The sequence below is a fragment of the Styela clava genome, chromosome 13 (assembly GCF_964204865.1).
Source record: "Styela clava chromosome 13, kaStyClav1.hap1.2, whole genome shotgun sequence".
In the NCBI taxonomy this organism is placed as follows: domain Eukaryota; kingdom Metazoa; phylum Chordata; class Ascidiacea; order Stolidobranchia; family Styelidae; genus Styela; species Styela clava.
In genome coordinates this window covers 14,793,208-14,820,510 of record NC_135262.1, presented here as the reverse complement: position 1 = coordinate 14,820,510, position 27,303 = coordinate 14,793,208, and the positions used below count along the sequence as shown (strand labels likewise).

Below are 27,303 nucleotides of genomic sequence, written 5' to 3'. Positions count from 1 at the left end.
TGAGAAAGCTAACGTAGCTTACGTGATTGATACACATAATAGTAAATATGATGCATAGTTTATAGGGCTATAAATTCGGCATAGTTTTCTGAAATGAAGAGCCTGTTGTTAGTAAGCACGATGCAATTGAAAACCTATTATTAACATGTTGAATTCCACAACTGGGCGTTGAATTTATGTTTTTCGTGTTCTGCAGGGCGTTAAGATAACCTGTGAACACGTGATAACCTGAAAAACATGAATGGTATTATTCAAATACAGAATTGCTTTGAGAAAATAGAAATTTTAACAGACGTAGCACTGCGTCAGTAGTTCAGTGTTCCCCAAGGAAGTTCTCAGACTCAAATACATTTGAATAGGAATTCAAATCACTCTACTCTTATATTCAATGTTACAGTTATCAGCTGTTGTTAGAATATATTTAGACTTCAAATCCAGTTTTGCAGAAAGAAAGTTTGGTTTCAATAGAGAAAATGCACTTACTGTTGGTTAACGAATTTGGTTATGTACGAAAGAAACAAATTTGAATTGGTCTTTCCGTAAAAACTATTTTGTAAACATGTCATTAAGACATATGGAGAGATTGTCAACATCAAGAATAGCCGGAGAGGTATTTTAAATGCTCTGTAAATACTATTTTGTCACGAAGAGATATAGAGCCATATTTCCCTATTCGAAATATTTTGATATTTCAAGTATTATACATCGCTCATAGTATTTATAATACGTCAGCGATTTAAACTTTGATTTGTTATCATCCCCTTTGCATTCATTGCGACCGGGTTGCATTAACTGACCGACAGATGGCGCAACAAGACTTATTAAAGCGATAAAATCGGAGTAGCCTATATTAACCAAACTATGATTGTTCAACAATTATTATTTATCATTACTACATCATTTGAGAAGGAAGCTCTTCCAAAGTAGAATAACCTTTTTATGTTTGTCTAACTGGTATTCCTTTCCGAGTGAACACAAATCTTCATATTTATTTTTCACTGTAATCGGTTACAGAACATAAAACTTTTTAGCAATGCAAGCTGTTGAAACGTTTCTTGGCCTTCACAATGTTCATTAGTCTGACCCCATTTTTGAGTCAGAAACGTTGAAATCCCTATTTGAAATTTTTTGAAAGTTAATTAATGAAGGATGTTGTCACAGTCAACGTTGCATGACAAAACTTTTCTGGACAAACAAACTGTTTGAATATCATTTGACTTAAACCTTAAAACGGTCTGACTCTCGGTAATTCAGGCGGAGCTGAGTAAATACGTACAAAGCATGATTGAGGTGATGCAATGTAAATCTCATTCTTCCATATCGTTCTCAATGTTACAATATTGTAATATTTTTTAAATATAGTATTTTTTGAGTTGGAATGATCGATTAATTTATTGCTTGTGTGACTTTTAATTTCATTTTACGTTTTCAAAGAAACGTGTTTTATTCATCATTATGAATTCAATGAAATTATTTATAAGCTCAAACGATGGTTTCAATTCTACTCTGTTATGGTCGGAATTCTTGTGGTTTAAATTGAAAATATTTAGGATTAAGTTTAACATATTTTTGACAAGTCTTTGATAACGACGAATTGCAAGTAGAATTATGAAGAAAAAAATGTTGAAATGATCAATTATTTCATTCTGTTTGACTGTGTAATCTTTATTGATCTTATATTTCGAAACTCTTGATTTTCCTTACAATATATTCTATTGCATCAATATTTCATTTCATTTTCTTATTAGTAATGATTTCTCTAGTATGCAGAAAAGTTAGTGCAAGTGCGAGGCAATCAAATGTTGCTTTTCACACTTCTTCCTACCACCCAATAAGAACAAGTATAAAACACTTACTGCCCTGACATTCCTTATTAGTACCATGTAGCTGATAAAGTATAAGATGTTTTCTACTTCTGAATCGATATTATACTTCAGATAATGTATGGCAAAATTGAACAAGCATTCCTAATTTTTTGAAGCTACAAGGAGATTCGCAAATGAATTAGAAATTCAATAATTCATTATCTTTACTGGAATATTCATATACAAGGTAGCTTTATCCATTCCTCCTGTCACCTAGACTTTATCTTTGACAGCATCGGCTACTACATGTAACATTGAGCACATGAATGGGTACTCCCAAAGTATGTGAACCAAGATGGCGCTCACTGAAACGTAGTATATGTACCAGGTTAGGGTTAGGCCATAATTTAAGTACAACTACTACGGGAGTCACTTGGCTAGTCCCCAAACTCGTAATAGAACTAAAATAAAAATAAAATGGAATAAAATTATGGCCTAACCCTAACCTGGTACACATACTACGTTCCGGTGTACGCCATCTTGGTTCACATACTTTGTGAGTACCCAAAAATGTGTCATAAAATTTATACCAATAATTAAATTTCAATTTTATCTTTGCTAACGTGCTACTTAAATTATTACAGAATAACGGTAAAGTAAATCTATAGCGTTCAAAATAGTATAATAGTATATTTTGACAAGAAACTGATTTGAAGCATAATGATTGTGGGTAAACTAAATTTGATTCAAGCATCATATATAAATTGAGTACATATATCAATTGGGTCCAGATGAATATGAAACGTTAAACATATAATTGGAATGAGCTTCAATAATAGTGTTAATATAAGGGTAGGCGACTGTCTGTGTTAGCCAAGTGAATTATACTCCCTGTCTATTGGTTTCAGTCCCTTTACAAAACTTGATGTAAAGTAGGTGAACAAAACTAGTTATTTCATATTGGTACACACACTCCTGAAGCGCCAAAATTAGTGGTTATTCCTTTGAAGGCACCGCCCCTTCTATTTTTCGATGAACTAATATTCTATTTGTACAAACAAAAGAGTATCCATGATCTGTTAATGTAGCTCTTCTATAGGTACAAAACAAGTTCCAGTTACCATTACGATTCACTTTGGTCACTGAAGCTGAATGTGTGTACTCATGTGATAGTAATTTCCATGGTATTTTTCTCAACTTTTTTCAATTATATGATGTTTTGATGAGGTGTAATAATCGCTTTTAATTGGTTTCTCGGGATGTAAAGATGCGCGGAGTTATCTTGTGGCAAGCTTTATCTCGGATCGGAGGAGAGTCGGGTAACGTTTTTGTGGTGAGCACGTCTGTTTTCGTTGTTGTTGATATTTGTTAAGTCGCTAAGTCAATTTGTGCTGTTTTATTGGAAACGTAGTGGACATAACGACCGCTTTGTTGTTATGTTGTTCTTGTTGCTCTTTGACACGTTTTAAAGAAATCGCTCTTCTCTTTGATTACTGGACCAATTGCTTTGAAATATTCAGTGGTTAAAGATGGAATTTTTCTCCAGAAGGCTATTACTTTTATTTTTGCTATGACGTCATTAAAATTATGTGGTGGTGCTACATGTTCATATATTTGAGCATAGCTCTCTTGTTTTATGATATTGTCCCAGTAGGACATTTTAAATTTCTGATTTTATTGTAGTAGGTAACCGGAGAAAAATATTCGACATGCAAACAATTTTCAAACACGACCTACTTTGACCTCGCGTAATGTGACTTCGCTATGTGTTTCAAAATTCACTTTCAGTTTCAAAAGCAATTTCTTTAAATCGTTACCTCATGAAAAACCTGACTGATGTAACTCTTACTAATATTCCAAATGATTGTTTGTAACACTCGATAATAAAATACTTTGGTATGTGTTGTCTTCGTTGCTTTGTGACTCATTGTCCATTTATTTACCTGCCAAGTCGCAAATTTACGGTGGCTGAAATGCGACCTTCGAGTTCACTATGATAAATGACCTCTCATGCCTTGTGACCTCCATGTATATTCCTTCATTGCAACCGGACAAATATTGATCAACTATGAACCTATACACATTCGAGATATATACATTCATTGTTCCCACATTTTTTTGTTTTTATTCAAATATTGTTCTGGCGAGAGTGCAAAAATATTTATACTTCAGTTGTTGATGTCGTGTCTGATTGCAAATTAATGACAGGCAGCTAATTGTTTGTGCATTGACGCGTTCAGCATTTTTCCAAAAGCAAGGATACAGATGGACAATATACGGTTGTTCTCATTTAGCTAAATTAAGACTTCCATTTATTTCTTTTGCATAACAAGGAGATTTGGATCTTTCTACTACGTTTAAAATATAGCGGAACACGATTTGACACATGTAACAGTTTATTTCGTAAACGCAACCACACAAAAAATAACAAAGGGAATAAAATGCTGTCTGAATTCAAGAAGTAACTTCGCCAACGTAAGCGGGGGAAAAAAATAAACAACAGCACAAACTTGAATATTAAAAGTAATTAGGAATAATATAGAAATGACTTACTATGGTGAATGACAACATACAGAACGTTTGGCTCGCTCGTACCTTACAAAATCAGCTTAAAACATTTTATAAAACTTTGTGGAAACGATCTTCAATAACAATTTTGTTGGAGTATATTGATTTACTCAAAATCATAAAATATATGGGAATTTGAGAAATAAAACCTAATTGACTTATTAGAAAATTGAATTGGACAGAAAATCAATTGTAGAGATTGTCAAAAATTATTAAGAAGGGTAAGAGTTTTTTTCGGTAATTAGTCCCAATGGATTGCAACCTTTATTCGCATGCTTCTCAACTAGAAAATGAAGTCTGCATGGTAATTCTACAGACATGTCTTTAGCGGACTTAATATCTACGGCATACTCAATCACAATAGATTTTTTTATATCTCATACCACGGTCTCTATACATGTGACCTGGGGCGAGTGGTGACTTGAACTAAATAGAGTTAAGAGTTTGTAACAACAAATGTCTATTCCACTTATTACTAGCGCAGGCAGCTATATTCTATCGCAAACTTGGCAAAATCTCAATTCTGTGAAATTTTGTTCGATTGGCAATGATTCTTGATAAACTCTATTCTAAGCCAGTATTACCACATTTTCATGGAACAGACTTTTGTCAATATTGATGGCATCTTCCGACATGCGCTTTGTCACCGAGTTTAGGCTAGAAAAGCATTAGAAGGCATTCCGGCGTTTAAGCTTTACCTCGATGCGTTTTGACCATATTCGTCAATAATATGGTACAGTATACCATATTAACATTGATAAACCTCCAATCATCAGTATTAACTATAAATTTGATCCAAACTTATCAAAGAAAGTATGTAAGTATGTGCAGCATACTACTATCGTGAGCAACATGTAGTTCGTTGTTCTTGTTGAGCGTGTTGCTGAATAACCATAATTTTCTGATCCATCTGAGCGGACCGAACCCGATACGGCCTCCCGTTGTGACGTCACAATTCTTATAGCAATTTTGGGAGCGGACGTCGTTGTTTGGCTCTGAAATCTTGGATGATGGTGGTGGCGTTTTTCTTTCCTCCTTTGATCCCCTAAGATTAGAAATAAAAATTTAGAAATACTTAGCGAACTTTATATATGTATGCAATCACGTCGAACATATTCTATTAAAGACGTATATTTGTTGAATATGGTAACAAAACACATCGTGTTAGCACAAAGGCCTAATGATTAACACCACACGTTGAAGAACACGGATTAGATCCCTGCTCAACGAAACTATTTGTCAAACTCGGCCCACAAACTCAATCCCAAAGTGAGAAATTGTAACTCATGTCTGAAACAGGGAAACACCTATTTAATATCTTCCGTGTGAAATACGTGAAATTATATCAATACTCTCTACTAAGCGAATAGAATCTCTCTTTGCTCTAAATAGCAGTCATTCATCAAACTGCTTAATTAAACGAGTTTCATTAAACATATTCACTGTTCTCTAGCAAAACTATAGAATCTTAATTGCCTTAGTGACTATTTCACCTGTTATATCTTCAACATTTCCAGGAATTGTTGCACTTTCTTCTGATGACGGCATTATGTGATATGTTTTCTTATTTTCATTGTTTCTTCTTGTTGATCCTGAAAATGAAAGGAGATTATTAATATACTTTAATAATTTATTTGAAGGTATTGGTATTTTCAGGAATTTCCTAGGATCAGTACTTAGATATAATTTTAATCCGAAAGTTAAATAAAAAGTATATATATGTCCTGAATAATTGATTTCAAATGAATAGAATGGTAAACTATTCTTGGTTGCTCAATAAAAACTCAATCGTATTCCAAACCCGATTAGAATTGCCCAGTAGAATTTTTATTTAAGATTTTATCTAAGATCAAGAGCAACAACAACGATGAAATTATTACATGAACATGTCCCTGGTTGTAACTCACCTGTTCCTTTTCTATTTACGTTTACTCTCATTTTTAACGTATCTTGAGTACATCCAATGCTACTGTCGTAAAGAGGTTTAGCTGTAATAGTAATAAAAAAAAAAACATTGAAACCAGAACTAAGAATTTAAATTCTCTTCTAATGCCATAATAAGACTTTTATAGCGTTTTGCTTAAGGTGAAACCTTACCCGAAAATCTGATAATTTTGGCAATAATCGAATGTAAATAAACTTAAACAATTATTTATATGTTAGCGGTCTAGTAAAACATGATGATTGCACATTTATCGAGATATATATATACATCCAATAAAAATATGAACTAAACAGTTCACCACGAAAGCTTTTATTCAAATTATATGAGCTATCATTTATGTATTTTGTCTCTTCATTTTCAAATTTAATCATCTGTTGCACAAGATAGCAGGAAATGCAAACAAACAAACTTAATCAAGATTGCGTTTTTGAATATTAAATTTCTCATGCCTGATACTTGCGAAACTGGGTAATCAAAGGCCTTGAGCCCTCACAATGAATTTCTCTTTTAGTTTTTTTTTTTTTGTATAGAGAATTGTTTTGTATTGCACAAATCACAAATATATTCACTGTCCAAAATAGATTGCAGCACCCCCGCTTAAACAAATCGTGAAATGAACGAGTTCGAAGAAGAAAACAAACATAAATTCTTTAGTTGTTAAGCGGAGTTTGTGTCAAGTATGATTATCCCGTAAAGGGGTAAATAATCCCAGGACCATACGTATACTAGATCAATTCATTACAAGCAATCTCAACGAGAGAATGAGAGGAGAACAAGCACTTAAAAATTTATTATAAACGAGTATAAAAGAAATCACACTTTTGGGAACGAAGATTTCTGTCTATCGTTAATTGTAAAGTAAACACTTGAATAGCGAAAACAGATTTACCAACGTAAATAAAATGTTCGTCAATCCATCTTCACTTCACGCCCTTTGCACAAGCACTATACTAATTCTTTTTATTTCGTGCAATTTCACACAAAAGTTAATTTCTTATAATGGTTTAGTATATGAAATTTTATACAGTATATTCTCAAAGCGTTTTGTAGGTAAATTTGAACATATTGCTGATTTACTTTAGATCCACGGCTGACAATTTTTTCAAATATTATATTTTAGTAAGAGTTTGAGGGATCATCAATCGTGCAATCATATTAATCATTTTGGCAATGGCTATATTTGCGCCAATATATCTTTGTTTTTCCTTGAGGTTTTAGAACGGATAATATTGGACAAATCCTACTATTCAATTCAGAATAAATACATTTTCTTTGAAATATTTTAGGTATTTTATCTTAGGATAAAGTTTTCCACGTTTGGAAGCAACATATGAGTTTTAATATATCCCAGTTCAAACTTTTTCTGAGTGAACCTCAGGTCACGTGTCAATATCGACTTTATAACCAATGCAATGATACTATTTAATCTTAAGTGTATAACTAAACATACCCACCCTATTCCGGTATTTCATATGCAAGGAAATATTCTATATTCAAGAATGTAATTAAATAAACAAAAATAAATACAACCGATATCTTGAGTGAGTATTTCAAGTATTTGAACACCGATAATTTGATGAGTTCAATTGTCTTTATCTGATATAAAAGTTTGGAATCAATGTTTACATTTTATTACCCACATATTTGTCTACCCTTGAATATTTTAAAATTTGATAAGTAAGGTGAGGTGAGTACGGTTTGCTTTGTGTAATCGGGATAGGTGAAATGAGCAACATGTCTTGTATAACGTTTTCTATTTGTCGCCGTTGTCATTTTTACAAAATACAAAAAATGAAGAAAAAAAGTATGAACGTCTCAATCTTTGTTTATATCCGTCAAACTGTATATTTATTTGTATTTGTTTCATTTACGGAAAATGAATATTTCATTTTTTGGAAATTGATTGTTTGTGAAGGATTTAAATGCGTAGACTATTGTTACAATTCATATTTATTAGTGACCTTTTCACTTCTGGAAACTAGGGAGATTTGGGTAAATCCCCAAAATATTAAGACACCATTAACGTGTTATTCTCCATTATATAAAAAATTCTAATTACCAGAAATTTTTCGTTGTTGTTATATTTGAAAAAGGCTAAATAAACATAAAATTATTATGCTTGCAACAATTTTCGACACTCACAAATATAATAATATGTTGCTCCAGGTCTGAATGTAAATCCAAACGGATATGGACTTCGTTCTTGAAATTTCGTTGTCAATTTCTTCTCTGTATATGGATCGTCACATGATTGGAGGCGAATACCGCCTGTAAATACATAATAACATAAAAATATATTATTTTAAACATTTTGAAATTATTTGGAACAAGAAAAAACAATTTGACTGGTGGGTTATTACAAATGAAAAAATCATCTACATATTATTACTATGCAGCGCAAGGCATATACGTGCCAAATTAAAACCGTTTTCATACTGTAACGTTTTTTTAATTAAACAATAAACATATATTTAACAAATTGAATAATTTCCTATCGCTTCGTATTTTTTTGGACAACTCTTTTACATTTTAATGAATATTTCGAGTTTTATTAGAAAGAATTTGCATGTTTTCTTGTAATATTTCTGGATATGCTACCGTAAAGTACTTTGCTTTTGAATACAAAATGGACGTCGTATGGAAATTTTTCTCATTTTTGTCAATTGGCATCAAAAGTTATGTCCGAATTCTTAGATTAAAGTTTAAATTTTACTCATATTAGTAAATGCTATTTGAATTTTTATTTTTTGCCTGCACAATAAGAACTTTACATAAGATTGCCTAACATATTACGATTTTTATAAACAAGATATTTATCGATAAAGATGGGTTTTGTGGCTTTTTGCTATAATCCAAGCATTCGTGGAATTTTTTAGACTTGTTTTTGTTTATCATATTAGTCTGAAATACCACCAAATACTACCTTTTGACTTCGCAGAAATTATTTACATTGTTATTGCAAAACCGTATCATTTAAATAAAATATTATTTAATTTTCTTGTTATTGCTATTTCAAGTTTTTACTAAACTACTATGATTGATTTAACAAATAATTTTCATATTTTGCTGATATTTTGAAAGGGGAATCATTCGCACTCAAGGCCCAGCAGTGGTCTGGTTAAATCACACTTCTGCTTCGATTCAATTTCGAGAGATCTAAATATATATCTACGATTGAAAGGTGACATGTTCTTTATTATATTCCCAAAGGGTATCTGCTAAGTGCGCCCAAAAAATGAACAGAATCGTGTTGAACATATCTTATATAGGATTGAATATTTGAAATATTGTATTAATTATAAATGTATTATTGTTTATTTTCTTAAAGCTGTGTATATGAATCAATAAATTTATTTTGGTTTCTATGTCGTTGACCCTCTGTTACTTAGTGTCTGTTTCTATCGTTACGAAACTCTCGCAGAGGTAGGCACTTCTTGCTGCAATTTCTCTAGCTGCAGTTTGTTCATCTGCTGAACCGAGTTCAGTGAACATGAGTGATTTTTTTAGTATTTCAAAGTAAAATCAGTGATTTTTTTCTCTGATAATTTTGCGCGCACGAAAAGTTTGAGGAGCCGCTGGGTAATCCACGCTACGCAAGAACGAGAAAAGCTCATGCTCAAACATTTTGATATAGATGTTTATTACATCATCATACGGCAAGATTCCCTTCGTCTTTGATTTTGAAGAGTTATGAGATATTACTATGCTGCTGCATTCGTGATGAAATGTTTTAATGATAGCTGTGTTTTTCAAGTATTAAAGCATTGATTCCTAACTGAATTTAAAACTTGAATCAAATATATTTATGATGATTTTTTATTTTTTTTATTGCAAACACTTAATGAACTAAATTGCATTGCATAGCTAGTTTCAGCAAACACGAGATTTTATCAGAAAACATGTTTCAAATAAATAAATCATTAATATAAAAATAACATGTAAATACCAAGATACACATAAAAATATACAATTATGTATATATGTATGATGATCTTCTCAGTAATTGGAAAACCGACATTAAACATATGTCGTTATGTTTATTACTACCGACTATTTTTTAATTGGAAATGCAAAACCAAGTTTACTAAGATTTCAAAATAAATTCAACCAAAATAAAATTAAATAATTATTTATCAACAATCAATCAAAGTCGACTTGTTGGGCATATTAATGTTAGAGACGACGATATGTGTGACTATAGTATACCTTTCTGTCTATATCTTTCGAATTGAATAAATGATATAATACCATGCAAAAAAAATTTTTTTTTGTTGTAATCATAAACCCGATCCAAAAAAGTTTTATAAACTCGACACCTAATGCAACATAGTTTTGTGTTTTCATATCCCTGATTGATCCCGGTTTGCTATCAATTTAATGCGATAAAATAAACATAAGTTTGTTTACTGTAATCTGCCCAGATCGACACGTGACTAAACCATAAAGTTACGGAAAACTACGGAAATTATACCAAGCGGGAGACGTTCTGCAAAAATTCTGCAATGAGCCGATGTCTATTTTTAGATTTTACAATTCCAAGACATATTTTTCCATGGTTTCAGTGAATATGCATTTCATCCATTATATATGTATATATTATCTGATATTCTATTATTTAGATTTTTTCAATTTACCATCGTGCCCAAAATACACAAATCAACTTTAGTTTTTACTTTTTATTATGAAACAATGCAAAAATCCGATATTATGTAAAAAAGTAACGTTGCAAATATTAACCATGAAGCTTGTTTATCGAAAACTTCAGAGAAAAACCATAACAATCGTGTTACACGCTTAGGTTAGATATAAGTTTATTTTTTGTTGAAACAAATAAAATTATTATATGTAAATTAGAAGAAATTTAAATAATCGGTATTACATGCACCAAAACGGATAAGGATTTCCTGATAATTTTCAAAAGTACAATATCAATGAATAAACAATAACAAATCGGTGCATTTTGCGAAATATGTGATATTTTCTTATCAGGTCGCCCTCAAATTAGTTCCATTGCTGTTGTGATAGTTAATGATGCTAAATCACTTGTGAGATTTCACTGTATTTTATTTTGTGGTATATGATAATCTTCACAAATTTACAAAAATTTGCCTTTTTCTATCATGTGGAAGAGAATTCACCTTTTATATATATATATATATATAATTAATACACAGGCACAAAAAATTTTCTCGGTGCTGAAAAAAAATTAGGAAAATGTAAGAGCTTCTTCCGTTCCTTGAAAATGACAGAACTAAAAAACTTAGATTTATGTAAATCCAGGCCAGGGTGTTTAATATTTTCACAAAAACCGTAGTAAGACGGTAAGACTTGGCAACGTTTTGAACAACAAATCAAAACATTAATTTGTCACTTCACTACAGAGAAAAACCACGAACCGACCAAAAAGTAACGGAAAACTATACGTGGACTCTACTGAAACCATTGTTTTGCGGAATTGTTGCCAGCAGAGTTTATCGTTTGAAAATGATAAACAAAAAGAGATAAGTTTGAATGGAGAAGAATCATTCTGATTCAGCATTGCCTATATTTAGTTTATTACTCATGTGGTAAGACAGTAGAATGAGATTGTAAATAAAACTTCCAACATCTGTTGACATCTTGCCCATACGACGAAACTTTTAGAAACTTCAGTATTGTTTTATAACGTTGGTAAAATGTAATATGCTTTAGTTTTGTTTTATTTTACAGATATTAGAATGAAAATTTCTTCATTTTAATTAAACAATATATGATTGTAGAAGTGATTATCAAAGTATTTTGTAATATTTGTATATTAAATTGAAATTTTAAAATAAATGGAATTGTGCATAATTATTTGTTTAAAATATGATATTATATATATACTGTAATAATTTTGATCGAGTTTTTTTTTTTATCTGAATGTACTCAAAACAGAATCATCGTCGAATATTTGTAATTTTTTTTATATCTGATTATCAGATTTCGTATATGACACGAGACTTTGGGTGTAATTGTTCGGAATATTTAATCTGTTTATTCATCAATATATCATGACACTGTCAACAAGATTCGAAACTGCCTCAGGTTAAAACATGGACAAGGTCCAAAATTTTGTTATTCAACAACACGAGTTTTAATTAGGGAAAAATTATATTTTATTAAAATTTTCTTTAGAAACGTGATGGAATTATCAATTTACTATCTCATGCTAATCTTCTAACAGCATAATAAACATATGGTAGACGCGATCAAAGATTGCAACACATTATTACGCATGAAAGACATAAGACAAAAATGATGATCTTTTTGTGAAATTTATTTAGTCACAATTTTTTTTTTTATTATCATCCTGGGTGTAGCTATATTCGTTGATGAATAGATAACATCAAATCCAGTACAAGCAGATTAATGTTAAGCCTTGTTGAACTTTTGAACAGGTTTGGTTCAAAGCTTAACATAATACTTTCTCGCTTGTAGGGTGTTATCAGAGGCGCGACAAAACCTTGTTTATAGATAGCCGATAATTCCAAAACGTATAATGTAATATAGTAAAGCACGTTTTTTAGGTTTACATACCTCGTGTATCGCAGTTCATGTAAGCTTCCTTTGTTACGTTATACAGATGCAGAAATGATTCTCTTTCATTCGATCTCCAGATACTATCACGAGTAACTGTGTACGGACACAATAAATCCATCCAATCGTTTATTTCTACAGTGATATCAAGTCCATCTTTTATGGATAATCTGAATATAATCAAACAACTATTAGAATTCAAAAAAATTATACTTATAAATGATGAAGTTTTCTATAATTTTCAAATAAAATAATTCAAATATTTTGTATATCACAAATTTAAAAGTTAGGAAAGATATATATATAAGAATCGGATAAATACAATTTCATAACGATTCCTTGTAAAAATAAGCAATTTTATATACAATATATAGTACAGTTTTATAGTACCAAAACTATTCTTAAATTCTCTGACCCTGTTTTATTTACATTTAATCAAGAAAAGTATTTACACGTTTGTGGTGAAAAACCGCCATTTTGTTGAAACGCACAGGAAAGTCAGATTTTAATAAACATTTCAGTCAGATATCGCTATTTTATGCTTACTTGGCATCGCTTACTTGGCAACTAATGCATAATTAGTGTTCTTAAATTTGTGACCAAAGAGTCGTTACTCATTTTTATTTTTGATGAATGCAGTTTACAGGTTACAGTATAACACTATGATCATTACTCAGAAACCGAGGCTTAATCAATTTCTGGAAGACAGATTAGCAATGGCGAAATCAATTACTTTCTCTCGAGTAGACACAATGCACTTACGACATAAATTGAATATACAGACTATTTTTGAAAAAAATCTATATTTTTTCAAATCGAGGAAAAACGTTTTGTTATTACATTTTCCCTGATAATTCTTTTTCTAATTGTATTTTGTGCAGTTTATTTTGTTTATTTATCAAGCTTACCATCCTGTTTATTATATGTCCAACATGTTAACCTCTACATTATTAAATCCCTCTCGTGAGTACTTTTTTATTTCTTCTGTTCCGGGAAAAATCAAACTATAATTTGTCTTGTTTATTCTAATATATTTTTTCATTTTTCCATAATGATAAGAGAGAGTCACGGATAGCGGATTAATAATTCTATTTATTAACTTGATATATAAGACTCCCAAGCTTTTTTTTAAATAGAGTGGATCATCTAATATCTGAACTGTGTATGCGACCGCAAGGATGGGAAGTGGGGGCGCCTAACCTTTTTGCTAGTATTGTTTGTAATAATCCGGATTTTGTTTTTAAACATTATGAAATTGGAGTCAAAATTGTAATTTGTCCGGATACGAAAATTGGAATCGCACTTTCTGATATTCCCAATTGTATTTTCTGGATTCATGAGCTTGAGTCGAGTCCAATTGTACTCAACTTGTATTCAGAATGTTTGTCAAGAACAGCAGCCTATTAACCAAGCCGCAATTTTTTTTTTCTCAACAGTTCTCTTCGGACTAACTAAAAACTCGTGCAGACTTGTTTTTATGACTAATCTCAGTTGCTAAAAATAAAAACATGTTTATTACTTGAGCTATTTGTTTGATAACAAGTGCGTCAGCATTGATGCATGTGGAAGCTTGGTATTTTCCCTTTGTTTTAAAATGAATTGGGGATGCACATTGGATCAAACTTTCAATCATTAACGAATTACAGGTACAAATAAATATTTCTATTCATATTTTCAATAAGACAACTATTCATTTTATTTTATTTTTTCTGAAGAAAAAATGCAAAATCATGTTCAAGCGTTATGGTGCAAATGGGAATTGTTCTCAAGTAAGATGTTCTGATAAAATTAATTAAATTAAATGAAAGTGATGTCTTTTCATTTTTCCCCAATTTTTTTGCTTATGAAAGTGGCGTTAATGGTTTAATCTATCCCAATCGTTTGTGAATTTACAAATAGTTCAGTAGTATTCGTTTAAAATATTTCGTTTCAGAACAACTCCATTAGTTCACCACTCTTATATTTAAAGGTAAGTCAATTCCTGACATTGCAATTCTAGATAACATAAGTGCCCAAGGCGGAAGAAGGTCATAAATTCGTTCCAGTACTGAGTGTAAATTCCTTTTGTACATGCTAGACATGAAGAATTGATACTCATCACAATTCATATGCATTCCTAACCCTATATCAGACTTACTTTCTGCGATATTGTAATCTATGTTGCCTATTTTAATTAGTATTGATTCATGAATTTCAAACCGAAGTTATGGAAGATAATAAATTGAGGTTTAAGCTTGATTAGACCTGCTTTACATTTACGTCAATGTTATCTGAAATATCTAGTGATTTGTATCTGAAATGTTTGTATAGTCCAATCATTTATTAAAGTCGTACATGTAGATATCAGGAAAAGAGTATGTATTGTGTATCTCAGTGGTCAATCGTGTCTAGATTAGTTCGTTTTTTGGCGGACAACGATAAACAATTCTTTCTTCTGGATTAGCATTAGCAATGTGAAAAGTTTACAATAATATGTCCTTTTACATTCAAAATTTCTGCGTTCAAATCCAAATAAAGCCCTATCAGAATTATCGTGCTGTAGACGGATTTGCCCCAGACAAAGCACACTTTACTCAAAAGTAGGAGTGAAACAAGATCGTCTGAACCTCACTAATTCTTACAATAATTGAGATTAATGACTTTAATGACTTCTCAGTCTTCACAAAAGCATCACGGTACATTAGCAGGTTGAGATAACACAGTATAACTTTCGTTCATTACACATAGTCTAAATTATTTAGGCCAAATATGGCCGTGGATATAAACCGCACTTTGACGGCACAATTTATCGGTGGCCGTACTCGGCTAAGTAAAAAAAAAATAGCATTAAAGATGAAATGGCATGAAAGTTGAAAATACTTCCTCTAAATTTGAATTTGTACAAACAACGGCTAGAATGTATGAAACTTATGTATTAGTTTCTACTGAATTTGTCTGTTCTTGGGTGAAACAGGTCCAATTGTCACAAAACTTCCGAGCCTGAATATGTACTTGTTTTTTTTTCAAGCATCCGAGAGAAAAGATTTAAAAATTCATTTTAACTAAGCATTTTGCTGAGTGCAGTAAAATGTACGTGGTTAATAGTGAATTTTATTGTCATATAAAAATGTCAGTATGACCGTAATTGGCCGTAAAATTAAAATCTCTTCTGTTCAAATGAAAGTATTGGGTCCGAAAATGGAGTTATTTGGGAAACAAAATCGAAATTGATTTATTGTAATACTATACTTTGGGGAAATGAACTCGAATTTATTTTCTCTTATTGGCAGCGCAGTTGTTGGTTTTAGTCAAAGGGGAATTTTACTTAGAGTCGTGTAGTCTTTCAGAAATATTTCCTGTTTCCCAAGACATCTGCTAACATGCTAAAAACATTTGACAGACATGGAACAAAAATAGTTTCAAAACTCGAGTTCATTCGGAAAGAATTTTTCTTAAGACATATCTAAATGATACTTGTTTATGTTCACCCAAATGTCATGTAAATGTATACCTAATAGTTAGTTATCAGTGATAATATAAATCAAGATTTGTCTATCGCAACAAGGCACATATAGCACAGTCGTTCGGATCGTACTTTATTGATTCTATTACCAGCTGAATGTACATAAAATATATAACCTGGCTGTAAACGCATTGGTTTTGTAACTAATGTACAGTGTCTGCTAAAAATATCAAATTTTCAATGAAGCAGAAAAACAAATCCGGGACTCTTGTCATGTAGGTCAAGCGTTGCGTTTCGAACTTTACGGTAAATTGCTCAAAATTCGATGTAATACTTGCTGAACTATATATTTTTTCTCAGATTTTTAGGTTTATTCATTGTATACAAAGGATGCCGTTTTAAAAGTACAAATATTACAGAATAATGTAAAAATGAATTATGAGAATTAAATTTATAAAACATCCATGAAAATATCGAATGCTAATATGCATAATAAAACAATTATAGAAGTTATTTTTTGTGTGTTGTGTCATGGACGATTTAGTATAATTGTCATTTGAGATTTCTCAATTTTTTGAATCGAAGGATAAACTTGAATTTGAGCCCAATGACTTTATATATCATTTCTTTATAATATTCAGCAATATTGGTAATTTCTTGTTAAAATTTCGGTACGATTTTTGTTCGAATGAATGGCAACGATTTGAAATATTTCATATGTGTCATTTCATTTTCCATCTGGTTTATGAATTGGAGCATGAAAACATACTTACATATTCCCAGGAGTTATTTAACATCATACACCGGTGGTTTCTCACAGAGGAATGATTAATTACCGATACACTTCATATGTCAATTTTAGTCAAAAATTTTGTGAAATAGAGAACGTAGGCCTTCGGTGTGAAATTGGACAGGGGTTGACTGGCTCAACACATGTGCAGCATATGTTTTATTTATTCTTTTGGAAAAAATTTGTGTCAAAATGGAATAAATTTAATTATGTAGAATACTATATTTAGATGAATTACGTAATGAAAAACGTTTGAGAGAAAAAAGTTGTTAATTCCGGAAAAAGTAGTTAAGTATATTGACTGTCGGATATAAATAAAATCTTCGGCTCTAAAACTATATCGAAGATCAATTAAATATACGTTTCCCATGACATAGTCGACATTTGGGGGTCAAAATACAAAGATTTCCTATCTTGAAATTTAATCCTATTTTCTCATTATTAGCTAATTTCAAATCTGCCAACATTCAGCGAATCGTTGAATATTATGCGAATCTAATGTAATATGGAAGGAACCGTTTTAGTAGTGTGTCTGGCGAAGTACTGCGGTACTTAAATTAGTATGAGTAAATCTTTATCTTGTATATTCGGATGAAAGCACACATATACACATTTCTCTGGGTAATGGAAGGGTTTGCATTCTGCCAATATTAAAGCGAAAAATTGTATCAATTTAACATTACCGATCGTTTTCCAAAATAGTTATCCTATTATGGAACTTCTTTTAATAATCCACTTCACAAGATTATTTTTAACCCGGAATGACCTATTTATCGCTTCCATTTCTAGCTAATCTCTTCTGAAGAAAAACAGGGGGTGATTATATATGAATGTATACCGTGACAACCGGGTTGCGTAACTCATTATTTGGTCATTTACTCAACTTACTTTGATAAACAACATATGGTGCCCAATCATAAGCTAATAAAATGAACGAATGGCTCATTTGTTCATCTATTCACAATCCTCTTTTTAAATCATTTTTTTCGAATTTGTGTATTTTTATATACAAGTCGTCTCAATCTGCGTAATAGTACATTACGCAAAGGAATTAGCTAATCAAAATAATCATATTATATAGCAATAGGAACGGTTGGTATGTATTTGAGCATGCATTTGATAACATTAAGGCTTTCGTTTTTATTTAAACAATACTTGATTGCCAGTATATATAAAAATGAAACTTGCTGCTATGAAAAACCAATATGCCCTGTCCGCGAGACGCTATGCAAAAGAGAGGGCGGAGAACTGCTACAAATAATTTGTAATAATTTCCAACAAAATTTCGATGTGAAAGCGAATCACATAGAGTCCATACAAAGTTTTGAAATAAATAAAAATAATAGCTTTCTAGCGAAAAATACAATCTTTAACCTTTTAACATTTCAAATACGGTAACAACGAAAAAAAAATACCAGAAACAACCACAATAGCATAATAACAGAACGATACATGGGTCCATTTCGTGTCCAATAAGAACGCCAAGAGCCGTTATGACGACTGGCGTTGGAAGTCTGAGTAATATTTCTCGCATGATTTTGGGCGAAATATTTTAAATCGAAAAGTTTGAATACTGTATATTCATCGCATGAATATATTTATTACATCAAAATCATTTCATATTACCAAGTTTTACAAACAATTTACACAAATACGGATCGAGCGCGAACGCCGTGATAAACAACCCTTTTATAAGCTTTTTCTCTAGTGAAACACATATAACCAGAGCATAACCTATCCTATAAATTTTAGATGACTCTCTGAAATAAACAATCACTGACTATCAACAAGAATCATTACGTTTCCGAACTTAACAAAATTGATATCGATTTGATGCATTTGAATTTCTAAGCGAGAAAATCGGTGAAATAAAGAAAAATGCTGTCCCAACGAGAACATATAAATAACAGTATTTCACACAAACAACTTCTGGTGAAATAAAGATGATCGTATCATAAATATTAGCTTTGACGTTCTGCTAATATCATACCGCTTAAATATTTATAATAAAAATACCCTGTTTACCAAAAGTATTTTTATATAGCAATGGTAAGAGAGGTAGTTGTTGTCCACCAGTCCTCAAATGCAAAGTGATTTTTATCGGTCATTAATGAATTTCAATCATTTTACAAATTGCGTGTGGAAATTCTGGAATTATAAATCTCAGTCCGATGCTTGGCGGTACAGAAAATTTAAGGTGTATTCCTGCTAACGTCAATAATAATTGATAATGATAATAATAAGTAAAAAACAGGTAATGAAATGAGAACACAAGGTTGCACGACATGAAGATTGCATTTCACGAGTTTATAGCAGACACCGTTGTTACTTCTGACACCAATACAAGTAGATTACATACTTCAGATGCATTTTCACAATGTATTTTATCACTAATTATAAAAAAAATTCATTTGAAAAAATTCCTGATCTGATGGGCGTATAAAATACGTAATTGTTTAAATAAGTCGTCATGGAAACGGAATGATACCTCTAAGTCGCGGTATCATACTACTAGTAGCAGAGAAAAATGGTTTAGAATTTAGATAATGGTAATTCTTATGAGGATCATATTTAGGAAAATTGACTGACAAAGACATCAGACCACCGTGTTGAAGATCGTTTATCATATCAAATGACGGTTTACATTCACCGTTACAAATTGGAAGCCCTAATGAATTTTCTATTTCGATATAATCTGAAGACTTAACAATATAAAAAAAGACAATAAAGACGTTTGAACGATTGGTTGTTGGGAGCATAGAATATCTTCGGTTGTACATAGACATTTTATTTAAAAACGTAAAAAAATAATTGAAAACAAACTTTTTATATCTTCTACGGAGGGACGCCAAGCAAGTCTTGTTGAAAGCAAAATCATACAGAAATAACAAGCATTTTCTCGATAACATACCTCGCTAAAATTATATCATGCCAAGACTGAATGTTGACTACCGAATGACAGTTTGTTTCTCCGTTATGAAGAGAAACCCACGGGAGTCAAAGTTAGGGCAATCGACTTGTGATATCATCGAAACAGAACCAACGTAAATTTGCGAGTAATACTACAAATAGAAGTAGCATATCTTGAGTTTTTATTTATCATTGGTTTTCTTCAAGAAGTTAAGGCTAGCCATCAGTATCTTTCAAACCAACAGCAATTTAACAGCCAATTATGTCGGGAATTGGTAACTCGATCTCAAATTTCTATTGATGTAAACAAATACTTTGGGGAGATTAGAGAATATTTTTCTATTACCATTATGATATTTGGGACACAATGAATATACATTTTTGTCTGTTATTTGTAGCGATCAACAAATTAGTATTTTGGCTAATTTTCTATTTTTTTTCGAGCAAATGAACTGAAACTTTCTATATTCCGTTTTCTTCCTCTATCATTAGAAATTGAAGTCTGAATATTTTGATGATCCGATATTCGATTTAGTAATCAGTGGTTCTTAAGTTATTTTTAGTTTGTGGACCGGTAAAATGTCAAACTATTTCTGCGTACAGCGCGGTGGAACTTCAAAATCAACCCAAAATGTCAAAAATACGAAACATAATTAAACGAATATAATTATGACAAAGGCACGCTATTCAAAAGCAGACAATTCAATTTATTAATTAGAAATTTACTGATGTCTTTTCGATATCATACGTGTTAAACGCGGTTTCAATGAAGTTTCTGCAGGGCGAAGTAGAGAGTTGACTTCCACGCGATTTCTCTATTTGGTTTTGATTAAAGATAACGATTAAAGCTTTTCTAACATAAGTGGGTTGTAAGCAACCCCCGGATCAAGTTTGGTCCACGCATCAATAGGAGGTAAAAATCATAAAATAAAGGGCAGACCAACAATGCCTTGCATTTTGAAATATAATATTGGAATTATTAGGCGGTACGGCAGGAAGGTTGACGTGGACCATTTAGTTGATATAATATAAATGAAAGTTCTAAACGTAAAAGAGCGTTACAAACGATTTTGGTGATTTAGTTCACACATTTCGTAAGGGAGGTGAATTTCTGAACTACGGAATTACAAATTTAAAATTCTATTTTAAAAATACCAATTCTTCGTCAAAACAAGATAACATATCAGATTGGCTGGAAATAAGAAACAAATCTGGCATACACAAACACAAATCCTTGATTCAACAAGTATCAACTTATCAGATTCAGCTACTTTTCCAATAACAACACATACATCCCAGCATGAGGTTACTCTATTGTTGAAGCTATTAGCTACAACAACATTAACAAAATCAGTATCAAGAATTATTCACAAATCTTTCCCGTCGAGCACGAATTGTAAATAGGATACGCACGATTCTAACAACACAAAAGAGGTTTTTTAAAGTTTTAGTGCAAAATGTTTAATTGAGAGAAAGTAAATCTTTTAAATAAACTCTCGACATTGGACACTGGCAAATTCCTTCCAAATGCGTGATAATGATCCTAAAAATGACACAACGAGTGATAGCCAATATACAATTCTTTTTGGGATAGCATTCATAGATATTTTCGTTCTGTGTATTCGCGTTATCCAATAATGACAAATGTTGGATATCTACCTACCTTTATATCGTTGTTATAGCGATATTTAAAACAAAAAAGCTCAAATTTGTCATTATTGGTATTTTATTTTTAAATTTCTGTTATATGAAATGTTTGGAGTAATGTAACTGTCTCGGTATTTCTGTAATGAAGCCATAAAAGTAATAATAATGCTAACCATGGTCTAAAAAGGTTCGTATAGGCAAATATCATACGTATACAGATCTTAACGGTTTATAGTTTTTATTATTCGTATAATTATAGCATGCATCGAATAAGACATCATCGGTCGCGTCTGCGTCTAGACTCTATAGACCAGGGGTCACCAACCTTTTCGAAGCCGAGGGCTACTTTTTGAGTACAGATTAAGCCGAGGGCTACCAGTTCAATGCACACAAAAAAAAAGTCAATTTGCTCGATTAAGCTTCAATTAATGATAATTACTGGTATTTAGTCAAGTAAAAACACTGATAAACTTTAGAATTCTTCAGGAAATCAAACGATTATCACAACGTAGCAAATAAATCACTATCCATTTTCAAACTGACTGTTTTTCAAAGTGATCACTACAATAATATCCTCGAAAACCACACCACAGGTTTACGAACACCATGCGTAGGCCTATAAGATAAAAAGAATTTAACAGTTGTACTGTTAAATTTACAAACACATTTAACTCATTATGAATATCTTGTTTTCAACAAGGAGAAATTTGGTCTAATGCTTCTCCACCAGTGTGTTGTACTCCGGCGTGTAACTTGACACGGTAACTCTGAGCGAGTCTTGCAGATTTTCATCATTGAGGCGTGTTCCGTGTTTAGTTCCTGGTGAATTTCATGTCAAAAAATAATGATTCACAAAGATAGCTTGAACCAAACACTGGTCACGGAAAATAGGGTTGCTGTTTGATTCAAAAGGCGAGCTTTTTCTGCCCTTACTGCGCTGACCAATGGATAGTGACAAAATGTGAAATATCTCTCCGCTTTGTCGTTACTATAATCGCCCCGTAAATTAGACATACGCAAGGGGGTAAAGGGAAATCCATCCCCCACTCATCGTGAAAATGGTAGGTTTTCTGTCAATTTTCTTTGAAATCAATAACTGTATTATTGCTGCTTCACAAATCAACGGACAAGAAAAAACGCGGGTTCGTGGAAGGTGACATCTGTGATGTCATGATTGGGAGAATACTGAATGACCCGTCTCATTGCTGAGGTCAAATACTAAGCAGGATGAGCGTTACAATAATAATTAACATAGTTTAAGTTTCCACATACAGACATAAGTGCGATTTATACAAGAATAGCATGACAAAAATTAATTGATCTAGCTTATACTTACAAGCGCCGTTATTATGCTTATTTTGGAACAGTCATGCGGGCGACTCATGTGGTCTTCGCGGGCGACTTGGTGCCCGCGGGCAACGGGTTGGTGACCCCTGATCTAGATCATTCTGTATGTCTGACTATCTGTCTGGCTGTATGTATGTGTCTGTCTGTCCGCCTATCAGTGTGAATGTCTGTCTGTCTGTTTGTGAGCGAACCTCCTTTCATCTCTATAACCATAAAGTGGAGAAGCCTTGGGAATTTTAGAGAACATCTAATTATTGGCCTCAGTGGGGTATATCACACACGCAAAGATATCGACAAGACGCGTAGCTTTCAAAATGAACTGACAAATTCGATGGCCCGGTCACAAATTACCGTTACACTTATAAATTCACAAGTTTACATAAATGATTCCGGGTGAATGGGCGACGGGCCCCAAATATTAGCGGAGATCTTAGGCGCCTACCTCCTGTTCATATTTAAATAAATATACCAGTATTTTCAGACGTAAATGAGATTTGATGTTAATGAAGGGTTATGGAGGATGTGTGATATAGTCTATTGATATAAAATCTACTATATATCCATTGAGAGTGAACATTTAATAAAAAAAAATTCTTCTTTTTCTCTAGGTGCTAGACTACTAATGGTTTCCGGCATTTTTCATATAGTACTCCTTGTTCTTGATATTTTATCAGCGGTAAAAATGAGAAAACCTTTTATTGGATTGGCAAGACATGGATTATATTGGATTATAGCTCTAACTACTAATTTAAATCGCAGTAGTTTTATAACTCTATGCATTTTAATATTACGCCATAACACTGTGGTGCATTTTCGTACAAGGTGTAATAGAAATCTGTTCTCCATCTGGATGGGTGAGTTTCTTTTGATTTCTATTGATGAAACAACTTTTATGAAATAGAGTAGCCTTCTGTGTCAAGGGGTCATATAAAAATCCTTACACATATATGTTGATTGGTTCAGTTGCCAATTGAAGAGTTGCAATTTACATTTCTTCCAGTGTAAACCACTACCATTATATCTGCTATTCAGATACCTGATAAACCGGACTATAGCGAACACAATAAAATTGGAAGAGGTTGTGTCGGTGGTGCATTACTTATTGAGGTGATAATTTAGAGGGCATTGACGAATTATATTGTACATTGTAGCACTAACGTAGTTTGATTGGTGTTTAATTAAGATCCAAACTATATTCTGAACTAAAAATAAGACAGTAATAATAATGAGATGAATCACCGACATATTTAGTAGTTGTTTAATTGCAATTTTTCCAAAGGGAATTATCTTAATATTTCAGGTAATTGGCCTGGGTTTTTGGCCCTGTATATGGACAAAGGCGAAGACTGATGATGATGAATGATTGCGAACGAGGCAGATGTGATTATGCATATTTACGTGCACTACATTAAAATATAAAAGAGTGCCTATATGAAATACAAGCATAATCACTTTTTTGTCAAATTCGGAAGACTATTTATTTGAGGCGGGAGTGTGACCTATATATGAAATACAAGCATTATCACATTTGTTCCTTAATAGTAGTCAGTGTAGTTGTAGTCACCAAAGATATCTTTTTTTTTCAAAACCGATCCGATACGAAAACCGACCCGATATAACTTACATATATATATATTCGTTTACATTAACAAAAGGCATTCGTATAATGTGAGTTTAATATGTTGCTTTCTCAGGAACACTCATGCTTGTAAAACAGCATATTTTTGCAGTACTAGATGATCTAACACTGAGGAATTAGGGCATTTTCAACTAAGTTTTGTGATATCAAGGGTAAATTTGATGGATTTTCAAATTAAATCAGATTTTAACTTCAACTATTGAAGCTTAGCGGTATATTTGAAACGTAAAAATAATGAATAATTAAGGATGAAACGCGAATGATGTCAGAATTTTAAAACGACGCCGCTCGTTTGAATATGTAGGTTTTCCAGGTTTGATATATAACAGCTTTCTCAGACAAAAGGACAAAAATTAACAATTACTCAAGTTGATTTTATTCAATTTGTAGCGCACAATCCCATTAAGTAGAGATTGTAGCTCAATAAGAAAAAACAAAGCCTAACATAATCATTAATCCGACACGAGCCTTACGAGTACGTTCCACCCGCTACTTGTATTTCAAGGATCTAAAAGATTCTGAAAAATCATCTCAGAAAACACTTGATCAAAACAGTACATGTGCTATTGTGTCACTCTCCATGTTGTATTTCAAAATCCATGTTGTGCTTGCATTTATATTGCATTTGCACATTTTGGTTTTAAGAATTCGTTTTGCACAATGTTGCCTCAATTCAAATATAAACATTAAAAATTATAATCTTTGATGAAAATCTGACTATCAATTATTTTTCCAGGTAAGGCCAAATATAGAAAAACAAGAATACGGCTTATGTGGTTTTAAAACTAGACAATACTGGGCGAGGCCGTTGTTTTCCCAACAAACAATAGTTTCGTTGCTTTCTGCTCGCAGTGTTTTGATAGATTAATATATATATATATTTTCTTATAATAATCAGAAATGTTTCTTACTTGCACATTGAGAACTTTTACAGTATGGAGCAATGGAATAATGTTGATGGTTTTTCAAAAAGCCCTTTTCGAATGAAATCGTATATACAGCATAGTAAATTTGTGAAGATTTCGTAAATTTAAAAAAAAATGATGCGCTCTCCAAACTTAGAATAAGGAAAATTTGAAAATAAATGTCGAGCAGACTGATTTAAAGAATATGCTACTGATTATGCTATTTAATTCCCAAATATACACTACTTTATTTTAAGCTGAAACTGAATTTGAGGAGTGTTGTTTTTGGCCAAGACAATTTTGAATTTCAATAAAAATTAGCAAACGACTAAATGAATTTGAGTGAAAAAAATAAATAATAAATGATAATACTAGATAAATAATGAATGGTGCAGTCAGTCAAACCTCGGACTCAAAAATAATTTATACAAGCACTTTTCGTTTTCAATCTAGTGGCTGGATTAGTCGTTCTTACTGGCCCACCTAAGTTGGGTAAAAAATCTGACGCCTTGCCCACTTTGAAATCTTATCTGCTGTAGTTTATAGCAACAAAGGTGCAACAGAAATTCGAACGCCATAATAAAAATGATCACGCAGAATATTTAGATATAAGCAATCTGTTTGCTAGCATTTTCGATATTCTGAAATTTGTTCTTTGATGTATTGTTCTCCTATCCCTAGCAATATTTCAGAAAATTGAAATTTTTACATAAACACGACATATGCCTTATGAACATATCGAAAGCTGATTTTTACCGCGGCGGAAATATACACTTTTGTGTTCAATCGATGCTATTAAATTTCAAGTTTTGAAACCTCGACTTTCCAGTTGAGTGATTTAATGTGTTAGTACATATAACTTTTCAGCAACGAGTTCGCGGCTATTGTTTTCCCTCTTGCGCCAACGATTTGGGATTCAGATATTTTCGCTTTTGTAGTATTTCAGTTGGAAATACATCAAAACATAAAAATGAATAAATTCGACAATATTTGCAAACTACAATTTACAATATCATACATAACCGAACTCTTTGCCGCAGACAAGATTTCATTTTACGATGTAATTAGACTAAACGGCCATTCAGTCAGCTTTTTGCCGCATAAATGTGATCATATCCCGACAAAATAATAAAAAATATCCCGAAACAAAAAAAAATACCGATAAATACACTCTAGATACCGAATAATCAATATACTCACTCTGGAATTAGGCTCTTGTCCCAATAAACTACATGCCGAGTTCCTGATGCCCCTTGTAAAACAAAAACCGACAACAGAGAAATGACAATTTGTTTATCCATTTTGTCCAATCTTTCTAAAGTTTTTTCGAGTATGATCACTCACAGTATGTGAATTACACGTATATATTAACACTTATCGAGTTATAACCCGCTAAGTCTTTATTCTTAAAAAAAATCAAAATAAAAAAAAATCAGGTGATACATATTTTGAAAAACCTTTAAAACGTATCCTATTTAAATCAAACATGGAACTGGACTAAACTGGAATACGCGAAAGATAACAAAAATCAAATTTCAGTTCATTTTTAATTTTTCTGCCACTATTACTAACCATCAGCTTTTATCGACTAATCAATGTGAAAACGTACAAAAAATAATTTTCCTTGTCGTTCTGGCTATAAAAATTATTTTTCAACAAATAACATTGTCGTACGTCACATCAGTCAGATTTATTTTAATGCCAGCCACTAAATATAAACACTTTACTTTCTGCGTAAACTTTTCTT

At 32.0% G+C, this 27,303-nt stretch overlaps 1 protein-coding gene across 1 annotated transcript; it reads right to left on the bottom strand.

Annotated features, from left to right (window-relative positions):
- Positions 1-3,963: 3,963 nt before the first annotated feature.
- LOC120332601 (ephrin-A1-like) lies at positions 3,964-26,965 on the bottom strand. Its single transcript, XM_039399880.2, has 6 exons — positions 26,757-26,965; positions 12,877-13,046; positions 8,461-8,586; positions 6,281-6,361; positions 5,867-5,965; positions 3,964-5,418 (listed from the first exon to the last, which is right to left on the bottom strand). Exons 1-6 carry the CDS (start codon positions 26,855-26,857, stop codon positions 5,156-5,158), a joined length of 840 nt encoding a protein of 279 aa, XP_039255814.2. The 5' UTR covers positions 26,858-26,965; the 3' UTR covers positions 3,964-5,155.
- Positions 26,966-27,303: the final 338 nt, after the last annotated feature.